We start from the raw sequence: 27977 nt of genomic DNA on the forward strand, positions 1-27977 counted from the left end.
TTGGCGAGTCCACTACTGTTGCAGGCAGGGCATTCCATGCCCTCACTACTCTCCGAGTAAAGAACCTACCTCTGACGTCTGTCTTATATCTATCTACCCTCAATTTAAAGCTATGTCCCCTCGTGCTAGACATCACCATCCGAGTAAAAAGGCTCTCAATCCAATCCTCTGATCATCTTGTATACCTCAATTAAGTCACCTCTTAACCTTCTTCTCTCGAACAAAAACAGCCTCAAGTCCCTCAGCCTTTCCTCATAAGATCTTCCCTCCATACCAGGCAACATTCTGGTAAATCTCCTCTGCACCCTTTCCAAGGTTTCACATCCTTCCAATAATGCGGCGACCAGAATTGCACGCAATACTCCAAATGCGGCCGCACCAGAGTTTTGTACAGCTGTCCTGCAAGTCGGGCACTGATACAGTTCGAGAGTGGCGACAGGGGCCGGTACTGCAAGCGCACTCCCCTGCGCGAGGTGGCGCTGCAGCAGGAGTGGAGCTGAGTTGATGGTCCTGCAAGCAGGGCACTGATACAGTTCGAGAGTGGCGACAGGGGCCGGTACTGCAAGCGCACGCCCCTGCGCGAGGTGGCGCTGCGGCAGGAGTGGCGCTGGGTTGACGCGTGGCGGCCCCTCGGTACGGCTGAGAGAGCTTCTTTGTCGGCGGAGAGGGTGAGCTGAGTGCGCCGGCCGAGCCCGCCTGCCCGAGCCATTTGAGCGAGAGTCGGAGCGGGTTGAAAATGCCACTGGAGAACCTGGAGGAGGAGGGCCTGCCCAAGAACCCGAGCCTGGGCATCGCGCAGGCCAAGTTCCTGCTCACTTTGGAGGGCCACAAAAATGACCCGAAAATGCGGAGCGAGCTGATGGAGTCGGTGAAGGAGAACAGTGAGTGGCGGCGGCGGGGGGATTTGCAGAGTCACTGAGGGCCCCACCTCCTTGCACAGCCTTTCACTCCAGGCCCAGAGCCCCGGCGGCGATTGACACCCTCACATTGCTTGGTCTGGAGAAATTTAAACTCGGATCGGAAATGTCGGCCCCGGGGACTCATTTTGAAGTCGGCTTGAGGTCAGCGTCGCGGCGGCGGAACAACGAGAGGCCCCGGCTCGCAGTGAAACCATCGCGGGGAGATGGGCACCGCCGTGAGCCGCCCCCCCGGGTCTCTCTTTCCCCCCCCCCCCCCCCCGGGTCTCTCTTTCCCCCCCCCCCCCCCCCCCACACACAATCCCCGGTTCTTCTCCCCCCTGGCCCCAGGGTCTTTCGCCCCCCCCCCCCGTCTCTCTCTTCTCCCCCCCCCCCCGTCTCTCTCTTCTCCCCCCCCCCCGTCTCTCTCTTCTCCCCCCCCCCGTCTCTCTCTTCTCCCCCCCCCCGTCTCTCTCTTCCCCCCCCCCGTCTCTCTCTTCCCCCCCCCCGTCTCTCTCTTCCCCCCCCCCCCCGTCTCTCTCTTCCCCCCCCCCCGTCTCTCTCTTTCCCCCCCCCCCCCGTCTCTCTCTTTCCCCCCCCCGTCTCTCTCTTTCCCCCCCCCGTCTCTCTCTTTCCCCCCCCGTCTCTCTTTCCCCCCCCCCCGTCTCTCTTTCCCCCCCCCCGGTCTCTCTTTCCCCCCCCCCCCGTCTCTCTTTCCCCCCCCCCGTCTCTCTTTCCCCCCCCCCCGTCTCTCTTCCCCCCCCCCCCGTCTCTCTTCCCCCCCCCCCCGTCTCTCTTCCCCCCCCCCCCGTCTCTCTTCCCCCCCCCCCGTCTCTCTTCCCCCCCCCCCCGTCTCTCTTTCCCCCCCCCCCGTCTCTCTTTCCCCCCCCCCGTCTCTCTTTCCCCCCCCGTCTCTCTTTCCCCCCCCGTCTCTCTTTCCCCCCCCCCCCGTCTCTCTTTTCCCCCCCCCGTCTCTCTTTCCCCCCCCCCCCCGTCTCTCTTTCCCCCCCCCCCCCCCCGTCTCTCTTTCCCCCCCCCCCCGTCTCTCTTCCCCCCCCCCCCCGTCTCTCTTTCCCCCCCCCCCCCCGTCTCTCTTTCCCCCCCCCCCCCCGTCTCTCTTTCCCCCCCCCGTCTCTCTTTCCCCCCCCCCGTCTCTCTTTCCCCCCCCCGTCTCTCTTTCCCCCCCCCGTCTCTCTTTCCCCCCCCCGTCTCTCTTTCCCCCCCCCCCGTCTCTCTTTCCCCCCCCCCCGTCTCTCTTTCCCCCCCCCCGTCTCTCTTTCCCCCCCCCCGTCTCTCTTTCCCCCCCCCCGTCTCTCTTTCCCCCCCCCGTCTCTCTTTCCCCCCCCCCGTCTCTCTTTCCCCCCCCCCGTCTCTCTTTCCCCCCCCCCGTCTCTCTTTTCCCCCCCCCCCGTCTCTCTTTTCTCCCCCCCCCGTCTCTCTTTCCCCCCCCCGTCTCTCTCTCCCCCCCCCCGTCTCTCTCTCCCCCCCCCCGTCTCTCTCTCCCCCCCCCCCGTCTCTCTCTCTCCCCCCCCCCCGTCTCTCTTTCCCCCCCCCCGTCTCTCTTTCCCCCCCCCGTCTCTCTTTCCCCCCCCCCCCGTCTCTCTTTCCCCCCCCCGTCTCTCTCTTCCCCCCTCCCGTCTCTCTCTTCCCCCCTCCCGTCTCTCTCTTCCCCCCTCCCGTCTCTCTCTTCCCCCCTCCCGTCTCTCTCTTCCCCCCTCCCGTCTCTCTCTTCCCCCCTCCCGTCTCTCTCTTCCCCCCTCCCGTCTCTCTCTTCCCCCCTCCCGTCTCTCTCTTCCCCCTCCCGTCTCTCTCTTCCCCCCTCCCGTCTCTCTCTTCCCCCCTCCCGTCTCTCTCTTCCCCCCTCCCGTCTCTCTCTTCCCCCCTCCCGTCTCTCTCTCCCCCCCCTCCCGTCTCTCTCTCCCCCCCCCCCCCCCGTCTCTCTCTCCCCCCCCCCCCGTCTCTCTCTCCCCCCCCCCCCCGTCTCTCTCTCCCCCCCCCCCGTCCTTCTCTCCCCCCCCCCCCCGTCCTTCTCTCCCCCCCCCCCCCGTCCTTCTCTTCCCCCCCCCCCCGTCCTTCTCTTCCCCCCCCCCCGTCCTTCTCTTCCCCCCCCCCCCGTCCTTCTCTCCCCCCCCCCCGTCCTTCTCTCCCCCCCCCCCCGTCCTTCTCTCCCCCCCCCCCCCCGTCCTTCTCTCCCCCCCCCCCGTCCTTCTCTCTCTCCCCCCCCGTCCTTCTCTCTCCCCCCCCGTCCTTCTCTCTCCCCCCCCGTCCTTCTCTCCCCCCCCCCCCGTCCTTCTCTCCCCCCCCCCCCGTCCTTCTCTCCCCCCCCCCCCCCGTCCTTCTCTCCCCCCCCCCCGTCCTTCTCTCCCCCCCCCCCCCCGTCCTTCTCCCCCCCCCCCCCGTCCTTCTCTCCCCCCCCCCCCCCGTCCTTCTCTCCCCCCCCCCCCGTCCTTCTCCCCCCCCCCCCCCCCGTCCTTCTCTCCCCCCCCCCCGTCCTTCTCTCCCCCCCCCCCCGTCCTTCTCCCCCCCCCCCCCCCGTCCTTCTCTCCCCCCCCCCCCCCGTCCTTCTCTCCCCCCCCCCCGTCCTTCTCTCCCCCCCCCCCCCCGTCCTTCTCCCCCCCCCCCCCCCCGTCCTTCTCTCCCCCCCCCCCCCCCCCGTCCTTCTCTCCCCCCCCCCCCGTCCTTCTCCCCCCCCCCCCCCGTCCTTCTCTCCCCCCCCCCCCGTCCTTCTCTCCCCCCCCCCCCCCGTCCTTCTCTCCCCCCCCCCCCCGTCCTTCTCTCCCCCCCCCCCCCGTCCTTCTCCCCCCCCCCCCCCGTCCTTCTCCCCCCCCCCCCCCCCGTCCTTCTCTCCCCCCCCCCCCCCCGTCCTTCTCTCCCCCCCCCCCCCCCGTCCTTCTCTCCCCCCCCCCCCCGTCCTTCTCTCCCCCCCCCCCCGTCCTTCTCTCCCCCCCCCCGTCCTTCTCTCCCCCCCCCCCCGTCCTTCTCTCCCCCCCCCCCCCCCCGTCCTTCTCTTCCCCCCCCCCCCGTCCTTCTCTCCCCCCCCCGTCCTTCTCTTCCCCCCCCCCCGTCCTTCTCTTCCCCCCCCCCCCCGTCCTTCTCTCCCCCCCCCCCGTCCTTCTCTCCCCCCCCCCCCGTCCTTCTCTCCCCCCCCCCCCCGTCCTTCTCTTCCCCCCCCCCCCCCGTCCTTCTCTTCCCCCCCCCCCCGTCCTTCTCTCCCCCCCCCCCCCCCGTCCTTCTCTCCCCCCCCCCCCCCGTCCTTCTCTTCCCCCCCCCCGTCCTTCTCTTCCCCCCCCCCCACCCCGTCCTTCTCTCCCCCCCCCCCCCACCCCCATCCTTCTCTCCCCACCACCACCCCCCCATCCTTCTCTCCCCACCCCCGTCCTTCTCTCCCCACCCCACCCCCGTCCTTCTCTCCCCACCCCCACCCCCCCCCGTCCTTCTCTCCCCACCCCCACCCCCCCCGTCCTTCTCTCCCCACCCCACCCCCGTCCTTCTCTCCCCACCCCCCCCCCCGACCTTCTCTCTCCCACCCCCTCGTCTTTCTCTTCTCTCTCCCCCCCCCCCCTCCCCCCGTCTGTCCCTTCTCCCCCCCCCCCCCCATCTGTCTCTTCTCCCCCCCCCCTGTCTCTGTCTTTCCTCCCCCCCCGTCTCTGTCTCTCTCTCTCTCTCCCCCCCCCCCCCCCCCCCGTTTCTGTCTCTCTGGTTTCCCCCGCCCCCATACTGTTCCCCAGGAATACTGTTTACCGGCCACATGGACTAACCTGTTAAGTCAGCACTTAAGAGACTTAGCAACATTTATACCATTCATTTTTTCACATCTTAAAATAAAATAAGTCATTTTCAGTAAATCTGAAAAATGTTTTCAGAAAGTGGCATTCATGCGAAAATGAATGATGTGAGATTTCAGTTTCAGGAGCCTGAGAAACAGTGTGGCATAAGGGCATTTTGTATATTCAGGTGATGCAAAGTTGTGTTTCTGTCCTGTACGCCACATGGTAGACAGAAGGTAAGAGTAAAATCCCTGAATTCCAATACCTTGGTTTTGTTTTACAGATATGGCACCATATTATGAACAGCTTTGTAAAGATGTCAGGTGGTCAGTTGACACTGACTTGTTGAACAAAATGAAAAAGGCAAATGAGGAAGAACTAAAACGTCTGGATGATATTCTGGAAGATGCAGAAAAGAACCTTGGGGAAAGTGAAATCAGAGATGCTATGATGGCTAAGGCTGAGTATCTGTGCAGAATTGGTGACAAAGTAAGAATCTGTCTTCACAGTGGCTATTTCTATTTATTGGGTTTGCATTTCATTTGAGGAAAAAACAAAGCCTAACTAGATTAATCAGCCATACAAACTGGGCAGCCTGGTGGCCCAGTGGGTTAGCCGAGGTCCCAGGTTCGATCCCGGCTCTGGGTCACTCTCCGTGTGGAGTTTGCACATTCTCCCCGTGTTTGCGTGGGTTTCGCCCCCACAACCCAAAGATGTGCAGGGTAGGTGGATTGGCCACGCTAAATCGCCCCATAATTGGAAAAAATGAATTGGGTACACTAAATTTATATATTTTTTAAAAATCAGCCATACAAACTAATTGGCCCCAAAACATTACTTGGATGTACAGAATTGAGGTAGGATAAAGGGTTGAGTTGAAGGATGTGTTAAATCTTGTAATACCCAGGTTAACTTAATTAAAATGAAAAAGATGTCAGTATATAAAAGATTCCATTCTGAAGAATTCCCCTTTTGTTCTGCATATGCTGTGCTTTTTTTTTTTGTTGAAGTTCAGTGATGAACTGGTTGGCTCAATGGAGCACATCCTTCAATTCGCCCATTATAACATTGTAAATATTTTCCAAAATGTGTAAAACTGATGGAAGCTAATTTAGTCCAGTACAATGGAATGCTGCAGTATATGGTACTTATTTACTATAAAGCATAGGATATTTGTGAGATTCCGACAGTTTGTGTGACTTTAATTTTACACGTGCCAAGCCAGGTTTTGTCATAATAGAAACACGGTGCAATGCTTCACCATTCACAAAAGAACCAACATTAAATCCATAGTTGGCCACATACAGTCATTTGAAAAAAAAAACGAATTAGTACTTCCTTTTTGAAACCTGTAAAGATACATGTTTTGTTTAGCTTGTGAGGACAGCATCTATTCTTCTGGCACCACTCTTCCAATTTTATATTGGGATTTTCCACTAGTCTTTTGATAAAAGAAGTGATTCTAGTGGCATATTTGAAAAAAGATTTTTCAAGGATTGGGAGAAAATGACGTTCTGGCTGGAGTCTCAGAATGAGGGGGTCAGCCATTTAGGACTAATACGTTAAATTTCTTCACTGAGGGCTGTGCAACTTTGGAATTATCTAAGCCTGAGGAGAACTATGGGTGCTCAGTCATTCAGTATATTCAAAATAGAGGTTAATGGTCTTTTTGGTACTATGGCAATATTGGAATAGTGTGAAAATGTGAAGTTGATCAGCTATGGCTTTGTTGAGTGGTTGAGCATGCTCCAAGGGCCAAATGTCCACTGCCTCCTATTTCCTATGTTCCTAAAGCGCATGAGAAAGTGGATTCAATTGCTACTGGAACAAAGTAGCTTGAGTGATTTACACTGGGACGAGCCACTGACTGCACGATTCTCGGGTGATAGAATTCAACAATAGTGTTAAATATCCTGTTAAGCTGCCTCCATCAGCATGTTGTTTTTCACCAAACTTTGAGCCTAGTAGATGCAAAGAACCCAGGAATTTAAAGCAAAAAGTTTCAGAAAAAGAAGTCCCATGTGCCAGCACCTACTGTGTGTGCCACAATGTGGGTGAATCAGGCAAAGTTTGATATCTTAGCATTTCAAAGTGCTATCACATACTAAGATGTAATTGATATTCTCTGTAATAGGATCCTTGCTCTTCTGGGCAATCCCATGAATTGAAATCTCATTGAAATGCATGATGTGGGTGTCTAAATTAATCTAGGGTTGACATGTAATATATTAGTAACATCTCTCATGGATTCAGAAATCTGCCATCCGTATAAATATAAATGGTTTCCATCCCATAGTGGACTTGTAAAGGGTTATTTTTAAATATTGAAGGTTTTTTCAATATAAATGTTGATGTAAATGGCCTAACTCCAATAATGGATTTTGCTATAACGATCACAGCAGAATTATCGGTGTTCAGTGTCATTAGTCCTCTGAAACTGACAGCAATTTCTAGAGTCCGTGCATGTCCAGTTAAACGCAGAAATCTAGAAGCTCTTTATTCTTTCATTGGATGTGGACATCACTGACAAGGCCAGCATTTGTTACCCATCCTTAATCACCCTTGAACTGAGCTAGGCTATTTCAGAGGGCAGTTAAGAGTCAACCACATTGCATCGGTCTGGAGTCCTAGATAGGGAAGATCAGTTAAGGGTGGCAGTATTCCTTCCCTAAAGGATGTTAGCGAACCAGATAATTTTTTTTAAACAACAATCAATGCTGATTTTTTTTGGTCACCATTTAGACTATCTTTTAATTCCAGATTTTATTTATTGAATGTAAATACCACTCACTGCTGTGGTGGACTTTGAATCCTTGTCCTCAAAGCATTAGCATGGGCTTGTGGATGATGAGTCTAGTGACATTACCACTTCAGTGCTGTCTTCATGATGCAGTTGCAGGCAGTAATTCCACACTACTTCAGGGGCTGTGTTGTTGAGGCCAACTCTTTCCCCCCCCCCCCCCCCCCCAAATTCAGTAGAAAATCTTCACAATGCTGAGAATTTTCACTCTTGCTCTTTTAGCCTTGCTGTAAAAACCCTTAAAGGTTACACCTTGTTGAGTGAAGTGTGACTGGTTTTTAAACAGCATGATAAGTTTATAATTACTGTTAAACAGCTTCACTGGCTTTGAAAAAGTAATTTTATGTGTGCTGAATGCCAGATTTGAACTTTTCTGTTAAAGACAATTATTTTTTAGAAAATATTTTATTCAAGGCATTTTCACACACACAATCAGAAGAACAAAGCAACTCAATAAACAGCCACACACGTCACCTGCCCCCCGACGCTAACATCCCGCCTTCCCATTTCAACCCCCTTACACCTCCCTCCACCGCCTTGCTGCCCCCTCAATTCTCCTTCAAGAAATTAATAAACGGCTTCCACCTTCTCATCCCTAACTCTACCGATCTCCCTCGCCGCCTCCTGCTTTCTCAACTGATAGGCCAACATCCCACTCGCCTTTTCCGCATACTCATACACTGGCCATCCGCAGCTGCCCCACCGCCTTCCTCGTAGAAACAAGCCCAAACTCCATCTGGAGCCTTTGCGCCTCCCTCAATGACCCTGCCTGCGGCGCCTCCAAATATCTACTGTCCACACTCACAATCTCATTCACCAGCTTTGCCCTCTCCTCCCGCTCCATTTTCTCCCTATGTGCCCAAATTATTATGACCCCCGACTACAACCTCGTAAAATCCGTGTCATCCCAATCCAGGACATGTGCGTTTACCAGAACCACCAGCAACCCCTGCAATCTCTCAGTAACCATCACGTGTCGTCCACGCCCTCCCCCCTGAATCGGCCACAATGCTCCCCACCTTGAACATATCCTGCTTATTAACTAACACTGCCCCCCCCCCCCCTTTTTACATATCCAGCCTCGAGTGGAACACCTGCCCCACCAATCCCTTTCTCAACTGCGTCCCCCAGCGTCAGATGTATCTCCTGCAGAAACGCCACGTCCGTCTTCAACCTCGTCAAATGTGTGAACACGCGCGACAGTTTAACCGGTGTTATGGGCCAGGGTTTAGAGAACCCTAAAGTGTATCATGGAGTTCACCTGACCCACAACTTTTACTAGATCGTGGTATGGGAGCACACGGCCCACTCTACAGGTGTGGTACAGCGGAAATGGAAAAGTATTTTTTAAAGCAAAACAATGTTTATTCTATGAACTCAAGTTAACCTTTTTAAAACATACAGTGAACATCTTAGCAACCATTAATTCAAATACAACCCCCAAAGACTACAACACTAAGTAAACCTTTAAGCTTTCCTTTTTAACATCCATACGACTTAAAAACAAAGCCTTTATCAGAAGCACATCAGGTTAAAGTCACTACTGAAAATATTTATAATTCTGAATTCACCAAATGTTCAAGAGATAGTCTTTTGATGGCAGAGAGAACAGCTTGGTCTGGCTTCAGCACCAACACTGAAAACGAGACTAAAACACAAATGCAGCAAACAGCCTAAAACGAAAGTAAAAAGCTGACAGACTACCCAGCTCCATCTACCCAGCTGACATCACTGCAGTAGTAAACACCCATTTCTTAAAGGTACTCTCACTACAGATATTTATATACATATTTATACACACCCATTTCTTAAAGGTACTCACATGACACCGGCCCATTCAACCCCCTCATGTTCCACGTGACCAGCCTGCCAGTGGGGGGGGGGGGGCTCCCAGCTCCCTTCCCCGGACGATCAGCCATATCACTTTTTGAGCTAGTCCCCGTCCCGCGTCACTTGACCCTCCAGGCCTGTATCCAGGCCATAGATCCCTTCCCAACTGGGCCACACTAACCGCACCCATGTTAGCAACCCTCTTTTCACCCCCCCCCCCCCCCCCCCCCATCCTCAAACGAAAAACAATCCTTCCTCCTGGCAACCCACCACTAGCCCACCCAGATAGCGTCCTGGCCCTTGCCTGAGGCCTCCAACCACGCTTCCTCCCTCCACCACCCCCCCCCCCCCCCAAACCATCTTAACTGTCAACCCCTAAAGAGTACCAAACGTCACTTGCCATCACTGCTCCTCTCCCCCCCCCCCCCACCCCCCCCCCCGGTAAGGACCTGTACCAGAAAATCCACCACCCAGCACACTGAAAAAGCACACAAAGCTCCTCCAAATGTCCTCACACTCTTCCCAGTCCATTGTCCCTCATAAATTCCATCGCCTCCTCTGGCATGTCGGAATAAAGCTCTAGTTTCTGGAAAGTCACCCCAAACTTCACCCCCCTTTCGAAGAGGGCGGTCTTAATCAGATTGAACCTGGCCACCCTCTTCGCCAGCTCCGCACCCAAGTCCTGGGCACCCCTGCAGCTCACCTCCTTCCCAGGTACGTTTCCTGGTCTGCCTCGCCCATTGATGATCTTCTCCTTGTCCAGAAAGCGGTGCAACCGCATCACCATCATCCTTGGCAGTCCACCCGCCTACGGCCCCCATAGCGCCCTGTGCGCTCAGTCCACCTCCGAAGGCCGATCGAAGGCTCCTTCCCTCAACAATTTCTCCAGCATTCTCACCATGTACACAGCGGCCTCCGTACCTTCAATGCCGTCAGGTGTCCAGACAATCCTTGCATTTGCCTCCTGGAGCTATTCTCCAGATTCTCCACCTTCTCCCTCAGCTTCTTCTGGCCCTCCTGCATCACCCCCACCTCTGCCACCAACGAGGCCAACTGCTCCTCCCACTGCCTCCTCCATTTTCTGGTTCGCTCAACTCTCTCAATCCAAGATCTCAGCGGTTCCACCACCTTGGCCGGGCACTTATTGTTCAGAAACTCTGATCAACAGCTCTGTTGACCACTGGGCGGGCAACGCCATCTTTTCCTGTGGTGCGTCACAAACATACTCCTGCTCCCGCAGCTGTTTTTTGCACCATTCCTTGTCTGCGGATCCATCCACCAACCACACCTTCCCCAGGCACTCCTGTATCTTTTGCCCTCAAGTACTTTGCCCTTCGGTCAGGAAAAGACCAAAGAAATCTGCCTTGAGCGGGATCCACCAAATGTGCGACCGCTCACTCCATGTCCGCCACCAGCAGTCCTGTTAAAGACAATTAATGCTAGATAAATTGTTATTTTTAAAACTGAGATTGATTTTTGGTTACCGAAGATATTACGGAAAAGGGACAGCAATGGATAGAGGTCACAGATTAGCGATCATCTCATTGAATGGTGGAACAGACTAAGAGCAGTTAACTGGCCTGCTCATGTTTCTGTGTGTTATATGCCAGAAACCTAGTTGGTGAAACCAATCTTTACACCCTTTTTAAGCATTTATTTACAGAAATACATATTCTAACCATGCACCTCCTAACCCAACAACCACCATTTCAGTCTTGAAATAGGGAAACAAGTGGATACCCAATTGTTGCAGCGCAGTGGTTAGCCTCACTGCCAAAGACCCAAGTCCAATTCCAGCCTTGGGTGACTCTGTGTCAGGTTTGCACATTCTCCCCGTGGCTGCGTGGGTTTCCTCCAGGTGCTCCGAGTTCCCCCCAAAGATGTGCAGGTTCGGTGGATCGGCTATGCAAAATTGCCCCTTGGTGTCTAGGGTTGTGCGGGTTAGGTGGTTATGGGAATAGGGTGGGATACTCTTTTGGAGAGTTGGTGCAGACTCTGGGCTGATTGGCTGCCTCCTGCACTGTAGGGATTCTGTGATGCTCACCACCTGCAAGCTATTAAATACAATTGATATTCCCTTCTCTCTTTTCAAATTAATAGTTTGTATGTACAACTAAAATTACCAAACAAGTTAAAGACCTCCATATTTTTTATGAAACAATCTACATTGTGTGATGCACCACCTGTAGGACCACTAACAATTTGTTTTGTAATATCGCTAATATACAATTAATACCTATTTTCCTAGATTTCTGTTATACTATAAAATTGAACTTTTAAAAACAGCTTATTGAACATTTCTACTTTATCTTCCACCTCAATCCTCGTGTGTATGTCCCAATCATTTATTTCACTATATATATGGGCTGCACTTTTACCCCTGGTTTTCTGCAAATGAGAATACTTCAGTTGCTTGCCCTGCTTGATGACATTCCTGGATCTGGACGTCTCCCCTTGACTCCAGTATGAAAGTGGAAATGTGTGTCTCTGAGATCACTAGATCTTTGTGGGCAGCTTTTTTGAGGTCAGTAGTGGGAATAGAGTTGTGACAGTATCTCACTTTTGTTCCTGGTCTGCTCTGCAGAGAAGCATGGAGTCTTCAGTCAACTGTTTGTGATTCCTAAAATACCAAATGTTTTGCTAAGAGAGATGCTATTAACTATAATATAAATCAAAATATGACTGATGTATATTATAGTTAATAGCATCTCTCTTAGCAACTTGAAAAGCAGAGTTGCTTGAAACACAGATTTTCTGTAATGCAAAACTTAGGCAGTACAATATCACCAATTACAAAGGCTTCCATTTTAGCTGTGGTCTGGAATTTATCATTGGAAAAGTTGATAGGGTTGTGAGAAAAATAAGACAGCAGGATGTTAGGCTTTTTAGAATGCAAGTGTGACCAATAGCTGGATGTAATATATTTGCGATATCCACAATTGCAATTGTTCTGAAAGATAATATTTATGTAACTGTTAATAATTCAATGACATTGGGTCATACCTTCCTGGCTTCCCAGTGTTGGATTTGGGGAGTATCCCAAAGATGATCTGGGGAATCCATTTTGGAGGTTCCCACGTATGGGTTTACCCGACAATTGTGCAGACGTGCTAAGTTCCTCTGAACAGTTGTGCTGAGCTGGGAACCATCCAACAAAGTAATTTAAATGGCTAACTTTGGATAGTTTTGTCAGTTTTATCCTCCGAGTTACTCAGCCCCCCCGTCTCTCCCCAACTTTCACATACTCCTGAAGCTTTCCTTCTCCCTTTCAATGGACCCTTTAAACACACCTGCTTTACGGCAGCTAGTGCTGTAGAAAGGGGGAATGTCCTCCTTCGCTCCGCTCCTGAGCTGCTTCGCTCTTTCCGTTTTATCCATCCTAAATCAGGAAGTTTGTGTGAGACGGGGGCTTTGGATCTCAAGTGAAAATAAGCCGCTAAGGAGTGACAATCTACGCTATTGTCACTTCAAGGAAGTTACAGGACTGTGCCACTTTGTAATATTAAATGAATTGACTGAGTGAGTGTTAATAAGTAACTGAATAGTTAATATTCCTGTTGAATATTAAACATGAAATGGTACAACTCTGAATTTTGTTTCAGTGTAATTAAAAACATTTTGTTTTTAAGGATGGTGCTTTGACAGCTTTTCGGAAAACATATGACAAAACTGTGGCTCTGGGACATCGTCTGGATATTGTGTTTTACCTGCTAAGAATTGGCTTGTTTTACATGGATAATGATCTGATCACACGTAACATAGAGAAGGCTAAAAGGTACTGGATTTATGTGCATTTAATAATTTTGTTTTGGCACACATGCATTCTGTGGCAAATTTTCCCTCCTATTTTTGCACTGAGCCAAACATTTAATATCCGTGTCATATTTCCTCAAACACCTTCAGCAAGGTATTCAAGTGTTCACACACGTCTGTTTACGTGCTTCTTGCAATTGGTCATGAATTTAATGTTGAGTAGTTGGGCAAAATGCAACACATTTTCTTGTAACATTTAAATGGAACTTATTTTAAAAAAAAAAGATTTTATTGAGGTAATTATATATTTGCACATCAAGCACAACCATAAAACAAAACAAGCCAACAGGGCTGCAAATAATCCAACCAACTAAATATCTAACATCCCACCATATCGCCTCCGGCTCTCCAACTCCCCTACTTTTCTTTCTTCCCCACCCCATTTGCCGCCCAGTCGTAATGCATCAAATGTGGGAGAGCTAACCCGTTCGACCCCGTTCCAGCGGCACCTTCTTCACGCCCAGACAAACCATGAAATCAGAGCATTCACCCTCAAAAAAAAAAACGTAGGAATGAAGATCGGGAGATTCTGGAACCTTGAGGCCAAGATCTTGGCCAGCAACCTGACGTCCACATTTAACAGCAGAATTGGCCTCTAGGACCCCCACTGCTCTGGATCCTTATCCCTCATCTTCACCGATCGCACCCGTCCCACCAGCGACAGCGGGAGCACATCCCTCCTCCTGAAATCCCCTTTCATCTGTTCCACCAACCATGCCAGATTCAACTTGTGCAAATTCTCCCATCCACGTGAATACCGAAATACTGAAAGTCCACATTTAACAGCGAAATTGGCCTGTAGGACCCCACTCCTCCTGTATCCATATCCATCTTTAAAATTAAGGAGATCAAGGCCTGCAATAACATGGGGGGGGAACAACTCCTGCTCCCTCACCTCATTAAACACCCTTACAAACAAGGGCCTCCAGTCCCCCAAATCTTTTTGTAACCACCGGGAACGCGTCTGCATCCGAGGCCTTCCTCGCCTGCATTGGCGCCATACCCTCCACAAGCCCAATAGGGGCTCCCAATCCCTCCACCCTAGGGAACTCCAACCCCTCCATAAAATGCCTCATTCCCTCCACCCTGGCCGGGGGCTCCAACTCGTACAATCTCTTCTAAAAGTCCCCGAACATCCCATTCACTCCCACCGGATCCAAGACCGTGTTTGCCCCCCCATATCCTTCACCTTTCCGATCTCCCTCGCCACTTCCTGCTTCCTCAATTAATGCGGCAATAGCCTATTTGCCTTTTCCCCGTACTCCTAGACCGCCCCTTTAGCTCTCCTCAACTGCCCTACCGCCTTGCCCATGGATATCAGCCCAAACTCCATCTGAAGTTTCTGTTGCTCCCTCAACAAATCTGCCTCTGGGGCCTTTGAATACCTCCTATCCACCTGCAAAATCTCCACTAACCTCGCCATCTCCGCCTGCTCTGTCTTATCTCTGTGTGCCCGTATTGAAATAAACTCCCCTTACTACTGCCTTCAGTGCCTTCCATAGTGTGGCGGCCGAAACTTCACCTGTCATTCAGCTCCATATATCCCCGAATATCAGCCCTCACCCCCTCACAAACCGAGACTGGTGGTTGGAAATTTAGGCCAGAACTACTAGCTTTGAATGCCAGTGAAATCAACAAACATTCAAGGCTTGGAGAAAAACATTCAGTCTTTTACAGGACTGTATATGTTGTGAGATGTTGGTTTCAGTCCAGATTGACCTGTGGTGATTCTGATGTAACTGACATAGCTTACAGTTGCTGGCTGCAAAAGTTACATTGGCAGAAAGGATGTTCAAATTTACTTGCAGAGGTGACAAAAAGTAATAAGACATTAGAATATTAAAGTGAGTTTTTTTTTAAATTCAGTGTCATCTTCTACATGTGTTCTCTTGCAGTTTAATTGAAGAAGGTGGTGACTGGGATAGAAGGAATCGTCTCAAAGTTTATCAAGGGATGTATTGTGTGGCAATTCGAGACTTCAAGCAGGCTGCAGAGCTATTCTTAGATACTGTCTCTACGTTCACTTCCTATGAACTCATGGATTATAAAACCTTTGTAACTTATACTGTTTACGTCAGCATGATTGCACTAGATCGGCCTGACCTACGTGAAAAGGTAAGTGACATAAGTGCATTTGTCTAGTGTAGTTCCATGGGTGTGGAAAATTGAAACACTTGCATTTGTGCTTGTACTGTAAATGTTTCAACATAATCATAGAATCCCTACAGAAGGAGGCCATTCAGCCCATTGAATCTGCACCGACCTTCTGAAAGAGCACCCTACCTATGGTCAGGCTCCCACCCTATTCCCCTAAGCCTACATAGCCTTTTGGACACTGGGTCAATTTTGAATGGCCAATACACCTGAACTGCACATCTTTGGACAGTGGGAGGAAACCCATGCAGACACGAGAATGTGCAAACTGCACACATACGAGTCACCCAAGGCTGGTTTGAACTCTGGCGCTGTGAGGCAGCAGTGCTAACCACTGTGCCACCATAATGACTTGATGATCTAGATTGAACTGTTAACACCCTTTTCAACTCCTGCCATTAATGTTTACCCCTGTGCAAAACTTCTGTCCTCCCTAATTCCAAGGCATTGCCCATCTGAATTTGCCCTCTGATTTAGCGCCTATATTGTAATGGAAAATGTACTGTGCTGTTGTTCTGGTTGCACTCTAATCCAGACATTATTGTTTGAATGGCTGTAAATTAAGTGAGGTGGATATTCAGCAAGACATTGGTGTCCTCATGCATCAGTCGCTGAAAGTAAGCGTGCAGGTACAGCAGGCAGTAAAGAAGGCTGATGGTATGTTGTCCTTCATAGGATTTGAGTATAGGCATAGAGCTGAATTACTGCAAGTGTGTACGGCATTGGTGAGGCATTGTGTATTGGCATTTGGTGTCCTTATCTGAGGAAGGATGTTCTTGCTACGGAGGGAGTGCAGCGAAGATTTACCAGGCAGATTCCGGCAATGTCATATGAGGAGCGACTAAATCGGTTTGGATTATATTAATTGGAGTTTAGAAGTGCAAGAGGAGATCTCATAGAAACTTACAAAATTCAAACAGGATTAGACCGGGTAGATTCAGAAACAATGTTCCGAATGGTGGGGGGAATCCAGAACTATGGAGTTTGAGGCTAAGGGGTAAACCTTTTAGGACTGAGGCGAGGAGACATTTCTTCATCCAGAGAGTGGTAAATCTGTGGAATTTGCTACCAGAGAAAGTAGTTGAGGCCAAAATGTTGTGTAATTTCAAGAAGCAATTAGATATAGTTCTTTGGGCTAAAGGGATCAAGGGATATGGGGGAAGGTGGGGTCAGGGTATTGAACTTGATGATCAGTCATGATCATAATGAATGGAGGAGCAGGCTTGAAGGGGCGAATGGCCTCCGCCTTCTAATTTCTGTGTATGCTTCTATGTAAAGGTGCAAATTATATATTGTTGGTAGCAGTAGAAACAGTCCACTAGTTCTTTGAATGGACACAGGCTTTGCATTGTAAAACTATCTGTCCGTCTACATTATTTCCCATTATAGACTGCAGTTTCCTCTTACTTGAGTTTGGGAGTGTTGAGATCAATTTATACTGGTGAGCAGAGGATGTTTTGTTCTTTCATGGTCTTGCTGAATAAAGTTGGGAAACTGACTTTGGCTGTACAATTTATGAATGGAACATTGCTATAAGTCAACGCATGGCACCATTAATTTTAGACATAAAGGGGGTGGCACGGTAGTGCGGTGGTTGGAGCTGCTGCCTCACAGCGCCAGGGACCCGGCTTCGATCCCAGCCCCGGGTCACTGTCCGTGCAGAGTTTGCACATTCCCCCCGCATCTGCATGGGTCTCACCCCCACAACCCAAAGACGTGCAGGCTAGGTGGGTTGGTCATGCTTTTTTGCCCTTTGATTGGGGGGAAAAAATGTAGACATTAAATAATCTAGTGGGGAGAATTTAAACAAAATTGACTCCTTTACTCGGTCTGGATGAATATTCATTAATTAAAATTGACCCCTTATTGCTCATGGTTAAATTCAGTAATTCCCGTCAGGCTTCCTTCATTGAGACTGCAGTCCTGAGCAAAGCTGGTGAAGCAAGTGATAACATTTGTCACGTAAACAGTCCTATTCGGATCAAAAATAAAGCAAAATTATTAGTTTCTGCGATTGATATTCATTTGTGTCTTTCATGCACTGTAGCAGGTTAGCTCAGTCTAATTGGTTTTGTTTTAGGTTTACCAATCGCTAAGCATGCCTGGTAAAGTTTCTTTTTGTATTATGATGAATCCTTCGACTTGACACAATTAATGCTATTTCTTAAATTGCAGCTTCGGTACAAGTTTTCTGCTATTGTTTCATCTCCTAACTCCTAGAACTGGTATCTGCAGTTTCTAATGTTGTGGGGTAAATAAGATTAACACTTGATTAGTTTTGCTGTGCTCGCTATTTCCACAGTCTGAACTGGGTCCTCATGAAGGGAAAATCTCCTGAGGAAAAATCGTCCAGAACTATTTTACTAGTTTTAAAACCTGCTCATATTCTTAACGATGCTGAGTAGACAAAAAACAATTCAAAGTATACTAATGTTGAGGCATAATAAATGAAGTGCATGTAATGTTTAATCGGTGACATAAAAATAAAATACTATGGATGCTGGAAATCTGTAAGTGCTGAAATAACCCTGCAGGTCTGGCAGCATCTGTGGAGAGAGAAAACAGACTGCTACGTTTTCCAGCACGCTCTTTTTTGTCGCAGTGGCTGTTGTGTCTGGGTAATAAAGCTTCTCTCAAACACCCAGGCTGTAAAAAGTTGTGCAAAGTTGTAGGGTGTCTCTTAAAGTAGAGCTCAACAGCTTAAGCCGTAGCCCAGTAGATCCTTGACTCTTAACACAGAAGAATAAAATCCATATGTGCCATAAATCAGTTGCAAAAACCAGTCTTTGTTCATAGGGGTTGTTCCAGACATCCAGCTGAAGTTTCTGTGAACTTAGGAGAAGAAAAATACAGTGTCTATCATAACAAAAAGACACTTAGTGTCTCAGCTGTCCCATATGATGGATTTCTCCATGGCTTGGCTTTGAGTGCCATTATCCCAGAACAAAGATAACACAGACATATTTATACGTCTACAATTAAGAATTAAGGAGAGAATGGCTACTCAATCTGGAGTCAAATGTTTTCAACCAGGCTAGATGGCACCAGTTTTCCTTGTAGTTTTCTATTGACTATGATGCACCTATTCCCAAGTTGCAGAGCTGAGAACTCGTGGATAGCCATCAATCTGGAACATGACTGGTGCTGTAGCATAAAACCCCTGAGCACTCCGAGGGTAGGGCCAAGTTACCAGCCTTTGTTAGTTAGCTTAGTTGATACTGTTCGTTAATCTTGAAAGGTTGTGGTTCAAGATCCACTGCAAACTGGAATACACAAGCTAGACTAACACTTCAGTGTAGCACTGAGGTTGTGCAGCATAGTTAATGCTCTTGCCCTTTTAGATGTGCTATATTAAAGCTTCGGTCTTCCTGCTCATCTGACTAAATAATCCTTTTGCCCAATGTAAAGAAGAGCAGGGGGTTTATCTGGCAACCTAGCATAATTGTGCTGGAATCAAATTGGCTGCCACATTTGGCTACAAAAATGAACCATTGGTTATGAAAAACTTTGGAATATCCTGAGAATGTGATCTGTGCTATCTTAACGTAAATTATTTGCTCCTTAGAAAATTGACATTTCCTTGAGGGATTCCGTGTAAACTTAGATGCACTTCTGTTCTAATTTCTGAAAGATTGTGTTAAGTCATCAAAGGAATAATAATTGAAGGTTGTTTGTTAGCATGTATTATTGGAAATAATAGCCCGTCAGTGACAAATAATAGAAAATTAGGCGACATCGTGGATTCAAATCCAACCCAGGCTGATGGACCCTTACAGTCAGCAGAGAAATGTTCCATCCTATGTGGGATGAGGTTGGGCAGCGTTAATCAGGTTCCTAGTGGGTTTGTGGCTATGCCTTAATTTAAATGATTTGAGAGGATGGGGTTGCAGATAATCATGTTACTACAGTAAAGTTACACTTCTGAGATTGAGGCTGAGACGCACTCGGGCACGGTGGAGAGATTTTGTGGCAGCAGAGTGGTCATGTTACTGGACTAGAAATCCAGAGGCCTGGACAAACAATCTGGAGACGTGAATTCAAATTCCACCATAGCAGCTGGGAAATTAAATTTAATAATTCAAAAATCTGGAATTTTTTTTAAAATGGTGACCAAGAACCCAGTAGATTGTCATTAGAAACCCATCTGACTCCCTAATGCCAAAGACCTGCTGTCCTTGCCCAGTCCTATATGTGACCCACAACCTGCCCTCTGAAATGGCCTGGGTCCCCACCACCACTACCTCAAGAGCAATTAGGGATGGGCAATAAATATCTGTCTTTCCTGGTTAGCACTGCAGTCTCACGGCACCGAGGTTCCAGGTTCGATCCCAGTTCTGGGTCACTGTCCGTGTGGAGTTTGCACATTCTCCCCGTGTTTGCATGGGTTTCACACCCACAACACCGTGATGTGCAAGGTAGGTGGATTGAACATGCTAAATTGCCCCTTAATTGGGAAAAATGAATTGGGTGCTCTAAATTAAAAAAAAAAAAATCTGTCTTTCCAGTGGTACCCGCATCCTGTGAATTGGCAGGGAAATAAGGCATCTAGAAGTGCCTTATGATAAACTATGAAATATTCCACTCTAGCATTCATACCTTGCATAGCAAAAGGAAAGATGCTAAAATCTGATCCTTTTGCTGAGCCTCAGGATTCTACTTTTAAGCAACATAACTTGTCTACTCGAGCAAATATTTTTTCTGTGAGCACTACCAACTGCAAGATCCCTGCAACCTTTAAAGGGACTGGGTAATACCTTGTAAGAAGCCTTCTGGATACTCTGCTCAAAGCAATCTCGTATGGCAAGGAATTCAATGCTTTAACACTGTTTAAAAATTTAATATTTTTCTGCCTGTTGGGGCGTGTTCATAGCTAACACTACTTTGAACACCTGCTGTAAAAATCCTTTCACACACGTATGTTGACATTAGAGTATATTTCTGTTGCTGGTCTTTGACACCTCATTTTCCATGATCCACAAACATCAGCATGTTCAAAGTGCAGCTTCCTTATATCCTGTCCTACATTTACTGTTATACTCACCACCTACACGTGTACATGCTAATTTACTGCTCTTTGCATTAATATCCTCATTCTCTCTAGCTTCTTCTGTGATTTTGTACACATCTTTCTGCTGTCCTGCATCTCTCTGTCCTGACTTAAAATTTTGGTTCCTGTTCCTAACCTATCCCTACATAACTTGGTATCCATTCTGCCATACCTTTTTTATTGTGAAGAATCTTGGTATTTTTTTCTTGCACTAAAGAAGCTGTTTGAGGTTAGAATGAGGTGATCTTATTGAAACATACAGGATTCTGAGGGGGCTGATGGGTTAGATGTTGAAAGAATATTTTCAAACGTGAGGCAATCTAGAAAGAGGGGACATAGTTTCAGGTTGAGGAATAGCCCAGATAAGATCGAGGTGGAGGAATTTCGTCAGAGGGTCATGTACCTTGGTATTCTCTACGCCAGAGAGCTATGGCGGGTGTGCCATTGACTATTTTCCAGGATGATGTAGATTTTTGGAATATAGGGGAGTCCAAACTTATGGGGAACAGGCAGTAAAGTAGGTGGAGTTGAGGTCAAGATCAGATCAAATCACATCATGAACTTATTGAATGATGGAGAAGGCTTGGAATTTGAGCTAACCTTGCTCCTTGTTCTTGTCACATTGTAAATGAGAATTGTTGACAGAATAAACTTCTACATTTATCTCCCTTGTCCTTTATCGAGAACCATTTTACCTATTCAAAAATCTTGTATTTATCCTGTCAAAGGGAGAATGAGACAAGGTTATTTGAAAGCACTGTGGCAGGGGCATACTTGTTACCGATGTATAGTTGATTAAAATCTTCCAGTTATATCTGAACAAAGGGGCTGGTTTAGCACAGGGCTAAATCGCTAGCTTTGAAAGCAGTCCCAGGCAGGCTAGCAGCACGGTTCAATTCCTGTACCAACCTCCCCGAACTGGCGCCGGAATGTGGCGACTAGGGGCTTTTCACAGTAACTTCATTTGAAGCCTACTTGTGACAAGCGATTTTTCATTTAATTTCATTCAAATGTAGCATTGCAGATTTCTTTTTCCTGAATAGCAGTGATAGATTTGACTCTGCATCTTTGATTAGATTGAGGAGGAAAGAAGTCCAGTTTGGGGAAACGTACATTTGTGGGAGGAGTCAAACTGACTGAATAACTTGAAGCTGATGCACACAAAAATGTGGATCTCTGCAGCTAACTCGCAATTAATTTGCCTGAATATAAAACTTGGGAATACGGGAATTTGAAACAAATATTTGTGCCTTGCATGAAATATTACAGGGAGTGCAAACTCAATGTGTGTATGTACACTGAAAGTGGAGAAAAGTTTGATTGCCATTTTTTAAAAAAAGCATGAGAACCTTGGCTTACACAGGCAAGGAAATTCTGCCAAATCTTGGTAAAACATGAGTTGGACCTCTGACGTATAGTTCATTTCTGGGCACCACACTTAAGATAGATGACCAAAGGCGTGGTGAGGGCGCAGAATACATTAGAATCGTACCAGCAATGAGAAACAGAAATACGAGTAGGCCATTCAGCTCCTTGGGCCTGTCCTGCCATTTATTATAATCTTTTTTAGTGTCACAAGTAGGCTTACATTAACACGGCAATAAAGTTACTGTGAAAATCCCCTCGTCACACAATGTACTGTATCCACTATTCGGGTACACCGAGGGAGAATTCAGAATTTCCAATTCACCTAACAAGCATGTCTTTCGGGATTTGTGCGAATGAGATCATGGCTGATCAGTGGCCTAACTCCATATACCTGCCTTGGGGCCCACACCCCTTAATATCATTAACAAAAATCGTTGATTTAAAATTTACAACTGATCTAGCTTCAATTGCTGTTTGTGGGAGTGTTCCAAACCTCCTCCGCCCTTTGTGTGAAGAGGTGCTTCCTAACACCTCTCCTGAACTGTCTAGCCGCAAATTTTTAGACTATGTCCCCTTGTTTTAGGGTCTTCAACCAGTGGAAAGAGTTTTTTTTTAATCCTGTCTTTCCCTGTTAATATCTTGAACACTTTGATCAGATCACCCTTTAACCTTCTAAATTTGTGTCATCTCTTTGTAACTTAACCCCTGTAATCCAGGTATCATTTTTGTAAACCTATGTTGCAGTCCACTCAAGGCCAAAATATCCTTCCTACAGTGTGATGCCCAGAACTAATGGGCAAATGGGGTCTAATCGATTTTTACTTGAGCAATTTAGCATGGCCAATCCACCTAATCTGCACTTCTTTGGACAGTGGCAGGAGGAAACCCACTCAGATGAGGGGAGAAGTGGAAACACCCAAAGCCAGAATTGAACCTGGGTCCCTGACACTGAGGCAGCAGCGCTAACCACTGTGCCACTATTGGGCTATACCCTCTAAATTGTCCCTCAGCAGTGATGCTTCATTTGCTTGTTTATTGTTTTCCTCTTCTGGCTTAACCAATATACTTATACTTTTGCCATTAGTTGCAATTTGTGAAATTGGGTTCCTGTCTATTTCTTTACTCTCTGCCTACATGTTTTTAGAACTGTAATGACTGCCCCTGAGGCTCCCCCGCTCTCCCCCCCCCCCCCCCCCATTTGCTAGTTTAAAGTCCTTGTGACAACTCTATTTATCCTTTAGTTAATTGGTGAGGCTACGTGTTTCTCAGTGCAGTGACGGGTTCTCCTTAAAGCAGAGAAAGTTGAGAGACGATTTATTGGAGTTTTCAAAGAAAATAAATGGCTTGCTAAGTGAATAAGAAAAAACTGTCTTCATTGATTTAAGGGTTGGTAACCAGATCAGCAAAATAATCAGGAACGATGTGTAGGTTAGGTGGGTCACGGGGATAGGGTGGTGGAGTGGGCCTAGATGGGGTGCTCTGAGGGTTGGTGCAGACTAGATGGACCAACTGATCTGCTGCACTATAGGGATTCTATGGATACGTGGAAACTGTATCACAGCAGGTGATCCCTCCATATTTTCACCCCTGCCACCGTATCAAAGTTACAAAAGACAAAGGTGAACTATCCCTTCACGTTCTTCTCAACTAGCCTGCATCTGTTGACCACACCATCCTCCTCCAAAGCCTTTTCACTATTGTCTGGCTTTCACCTGGTTCTGATCTTATCTGTCTAATCATAGCTACAGGATCACTTCCAGTGGCTTCTCTTCCACTTCCACCAGCTTTGGTTTCTCCCCCACCCTGCCAGAATCTACTTCATCCTGTTTCTCATGTACGTGCTGCTTCTCAGCAGCATCATCCAAAAGCACAGCATTACTTCTCACAAGTACACTGACATCCAGTAATGGAGGAGCATAAATTTCCTCCAATTAAATATCTGGAAGACTGAAGCCACTAATCTCGGTCCTCGCTCCAAACTCTGTTTCCTAGCAACAGACTGTATCCCTCTCCCTGGCAACAGTCTGAGATTAAGCCAGTCTGTCCACAACCTTGGTGTCACATTTAATCGTGAGATGAGTTTCTCACCACATATTTGTTACCAGTAAGATGGCCAGACTTCACCACATCTTCTCAACTCTCAGCTGCTGAAACTTTCATACATTGTTTTGTTACCTCTAGACTTGATGTTCCAACATACTCCTGCCTGATCTCTCTCTACCTTTTGTAAACGTGAGGTTGTCCAAAGCTCTCTGGCCTGTGTCTTCACTTCAACCAATTATTTTTCTCCTATCGCCCCTGTACTTGCTGATCTATGTTGGCTCTGGTCAAGCAATGTCTTGATTTTAAAATTTTCACCCTAGTTTTCAGATCTCTCCATGGCTTTGCTCCCTATTTGTAATTTTCTCCAGCTCCATCCGTGTCTGATATATCTATGCTCCTCTCTTTCTGATGCCTTGCATATTTGTGATTTTAATGATTCCAGCATTGAAGTTACATGTGCTCTTAATCTATTGAATACACCGCTCTGTCTAGTGCGCTTTGTTCCATAAAACCTACCCTCTCCTTGTTTGATCAGTGTCATATTTTGTTCTATAATCCTGTTGAAGCACATGGGGATGTTTTATTACATTAAAACACTAATATATATATATATATAAATAAATAAATAAAAAGATAAGCTGTTGCACTACTAAAGAGCTGGCATGGACACGATGAGGCAACTAGCCTGCTCCTGTGCTGTAGCATTCTATGAATCCATCAGCAAATTTGTAACTGAACTGTAACAACTGCTGTCCTGTTGTAAAGGACCTGGAGGTCTGAAAGGGCACATTCCAAAGTAGCGTTATAGAGCACTCCATGTTTACCAAAGATTGTTTAGATGTCACAAGGCAGAGCTATTGACATTTCTCTTGTTGACAGGCTCCATCACATTTTTCCCTTTTAGTGCCACTTTCAACAGTATTTGAATAATGAAAAAAATTACCTGTTTAGGAAACTACTTATAGATATACCCATCATTCACACAGCACAATCTCTCGCAGGAAGGTCTTGCCAAGATGTGCTTGGATTGGTTAATAATTTTGTTGTTCGATATGGGTCAATTTCTGGTCAATGGTGCCATTGGTGTTGGACAGCCATCACTGGGGGCAGGTAATCTGTTAAGATATTTCCATAAGCTGACCATGTTCTGTGACATAGAAGAACAGGGCTGGAAAAGTGGCTTATAGCATTTTTAAATGGTAAATTAGGTTACCATTATGTGAGAACACTAATCAACAATAAATCTGATTTGAAAACTTGCTATTCTGAATCATTAACCTTTGCAACCTTGCACGGTATTTTTGGAGTTGATAAACACAGGTTCTCCAACAGAACAGCAATAGGTTTTATTTGTATGCACAACCAGTTTTCTGAGGGGCCAGGTAAGGGAAGAATAATTTTAAAAATCTTAGATGAACAATGATTTGAATGTCAAATTCCTTTGCATTTGATTTAAAGATGTTGTCATTGAACATCAACTTATACTATGGTTTTCAAAAAAACAAGGGAGCATCAAAAGATTTTATCTGAATTTAGAGTCCCTTGCTTTGTAACTAGGCAGTCTGGAATAATCATCACTTTAAGAAAAAGATCACTCCGAAGCAATGTATAAAGACCTGGTTTATCTATGATGCCTTGAGTACTGTATCAATATCATTTGCAGAATGTTATTCCCTACATTAATGTTACTCAAACATTGACTGCTTTTTACTGAAGGAATTTAGTGAGTCACTTGTATTTCTAACTTAAATACATGAAGAAAATCCCACCCGATTTTACATGTAGCAAAAGCAAGGGGGATTTTTAAATATTAGCAATTGTGTCCCAATTTACTATTTCATTTAGTTATGAGTCGGAAGGTAGAAAACATAACCTCATTATCCAAGAAAGGAGGGAAAGCGAAAACAAGGAACTATGGCCAGTTAGCTGGATGAATTTAGTATGGAAAATTCTGGAATCTGTGCAGTTATTAATGCACAAATGGGTAAGTCAGCATGGATTTGTGAAAGGGAAATAACGTTTCACAAATCTGTTCAATTTTGAGGTTGTAACTAGGAGCGGGGCAAGGGAGGAGAAATGTGCATTTGAAATTCAAAAACACTGAATAAGATATTACAAAATTAATAGGAAGGGGGCAGCACGGTAGCGCAAGTGATTAGCACTGTTGCTTCAGGGTCCCAGGTTCGATTCCCTGCTGGGTCACTGGAGTCTGCACGGGTTTCCTCCCACCATCCAAAGACGTGCAGGTTAGATGGATTGGCCATGATAAATTGCCCTTAGTGACCAAAAAAGGTTAATGGAGTTATATTGGGTTACGGGGATAGGTTGGAAATGAGGGCTTATGTGGGTCGGTGCAGATTCGATGGGCCGAATGGCCTCCTTCTGCGCTATGTTCAAAATTAGGGAGACAGTTTGGCAGGCTGTAACTAGCAGGGTACCATAACAATCAGTGCTTGAGCCTTGGTTATTTATCATCTGTAAACTATTTTGATGAGACGACCAAGTGTACTGTATCAAACCTGCAGTTGGGCTCGAGTCCACCATGTTCAGATTTGGATTAAAGTACTACCACTTGAGCCATCCTAGGGCTGTGTGAAAGACATACTGCTAACTCTGATCTTGTTGCTCTCCTGAATTCAGACCATAGACACTGGAAGGGCTCATCCAGCATGCTAAGATATTGTCAATCTTTGCAGAGTAGTTGCTTAGTAGCACTGAAGTTAATTTATACGGAATTGATTTTAAAGAAAGTCTGTATGCAGACCACCACAAAAGGGACGTGATTTTAAAAAATGTTAATCTCAAAATAAATATTTAAATCCAGGTCATCAAAGGTGCAGAGATTCTTGAAGTACTGCATAGTCTCCCAACAGTCCGGCAGTACCTGTTTTCACTCTACGAATGCCGTTATGGGGTCTTCTTCCAGTCTCTTGGTGAGTGTGCCTTTGTTATGTACTATATTCTCTACTTAAGACTTACGTCAAATGAAAAGTTGCAACTTGGAGACAAAGATTCATAAAGCAAAAGGTTTCATCGATGCAATGAATACTTGGATTTCTGTATTGAGTCTAGCCTGGTTTTGAGAACCCATAAATGCTTTTCTGACTTCCTGTTAACAACTTACTTTTCCCCCTCTTTTAGCTACTGTCGAACAGGCATTAAGAAAAGACTGGCTCTTTTCTGCTCACTATCGCTACTATGTACGTGAAATGAGAATTTTGGCGTATAGTCAACTCCTGGAATCTTACCGTTCATTAACACTTACTTACATGGCAGAGGCTTTTGGCGTTGGTGTTGAGTTCATTGATCAGTAAGTTGGTTTCTATCTCGTGTTTATAACTGATTTGTAAATTGTCATCCTTAACGTAGGAGAAAATGTTTAGTTCAAAGCCTGTTTAACTTGAGTTTTGCTTTGATTCTTCTTCTACTCTTCCAGTAGCAATGATGCTTCCTTTAATATGACATGCTAGTTTCAGATTGCATTCCCAACCCTATGTTACAACTTATGTTTATTTAAAAACCACTACTTGGAGGGGGGATTGGTTGAAGATTAATTGTTGTCTTGATTTGTACCGAGTACAAAAATCACAACCGTAATACTTGACTAATCAAAGAATAAAGTATCTACATTTGATTTGCAGGGAACTGTCTCGTTTTATTGCTGCTGGTAGACTACATTGTAAAATAGATAAAGTGAATGAAATAGTAGAAACCAACAGGTATGTAATAAAGAAAATTGATGCACCTTAGTTTAAATTTGCACTGCTCCAGTAATGTGATCCTGATTGTTAATTTTGACCATTATTATTGCAGGCCTGACAGTAAGAACTGGCAGTACCAGGAAACCATAAAGAAAGGAGACCTGCTATTGAACAGAGTCCAGAAACTGTCACGAGTAATAAATATGTAATCTGTTTAAAGGATGCTCGCTCAGTATATACAATGGCCATTTAGGTTTTGAATTGTTCTAGTTACTTCTCCAAACTTGACCTTTTAATATTTACGAATCATGGGTTTAGTTTGTGCCATTGTTAAACTTTATGTACATGTAGTCCAACAATTTGAGCAACTGTATATATAATAAACACCCACAGCATGTTTTCCAAATAGAGGCTCATGTATTTCAGAGAATTGGTATATTTAAAGAATAGGCTGAAATTCCAATAATGATATCAAAGGATGTATTTCTGAACTTTGATACACTGGGAAATTAAATGTTTTCTACCGCCTTTGCCTTCACTTCATAATTTATGGAGAAA

General features: G+C 46.7%; 2 protein-coding genes across 2 annotated transcripts in view; both read left to right on the forward strand.

Moving 5' to 3' along the window:
* Nucleotides 1-27977, forward strand: part of thoc7 (THO complex 7) — a 460501-nt gene that overhangs the window by 63568 nt on the left and 368956 nt on the right. The window lies entirely within an intron of this gene.
* Nucleotides 651-27957, forward strand: psmd6 (proteasome 26S subunit, non-ATPase 6). The gene is made up of 8 exons (XM_072472338.1): nt 651-881; nt 4947-5152; nt 12923-13068; nt 15002-15221; nt 26543-26651; nt 26860-27028; nt 27360-27437; nt 27532-27957. Exons 1-8 carry the CDS (start codon nt 737-739, stop codon nt 27626-27628), a joined length of 1170 nt encoding a protein of 389 aa, XP_072328439.1. The 5' UTR covers nt 651-736; the 3' UTR covers nt 27629-27957.

The sequence above is a fragment of the Scyliorhinus torazame genome, chromosome 13 (assembly GCF_047496885.1).
Source record: "Scyliorhinus torazame isolate Kashiwa2021f chromosome 13, sScyTor2.1, whole genome shotgun sequence".
Taxonomy (NCBI): Eukaryota; Metazoa; Chordata; class Chondrichthyes; order Carcharhiniformes; family Scyliorhinidae; genus Scyliorhinus; species Scyliorhinus torazame.

Excerpts from the sequence above, each read along its gene's own strand:
- psmd6 (XM_072472338.1), top strand. The coding sequence starts at position 737 with ATGCCACTGGAGAACCTGGAGGAGGAGGGCCTGCCCAAGAACCCGAGC. Across the intron at positions 27,029-27,359 it reads GGTGTTGAGTTCATTGATCA|GGAACTGTCTCGTTTTATTG; the intron begins GTAAGTTGGTTT and ends TTTGATTTGCAG. Across the intron at positions 27,438-27,531 it reads GAAATAGTAGAAACCAACAG|GCCTGACAGTAAGAACTGGC; the intron begins GTATGTAATAAA and ends TTATTATTGCAG.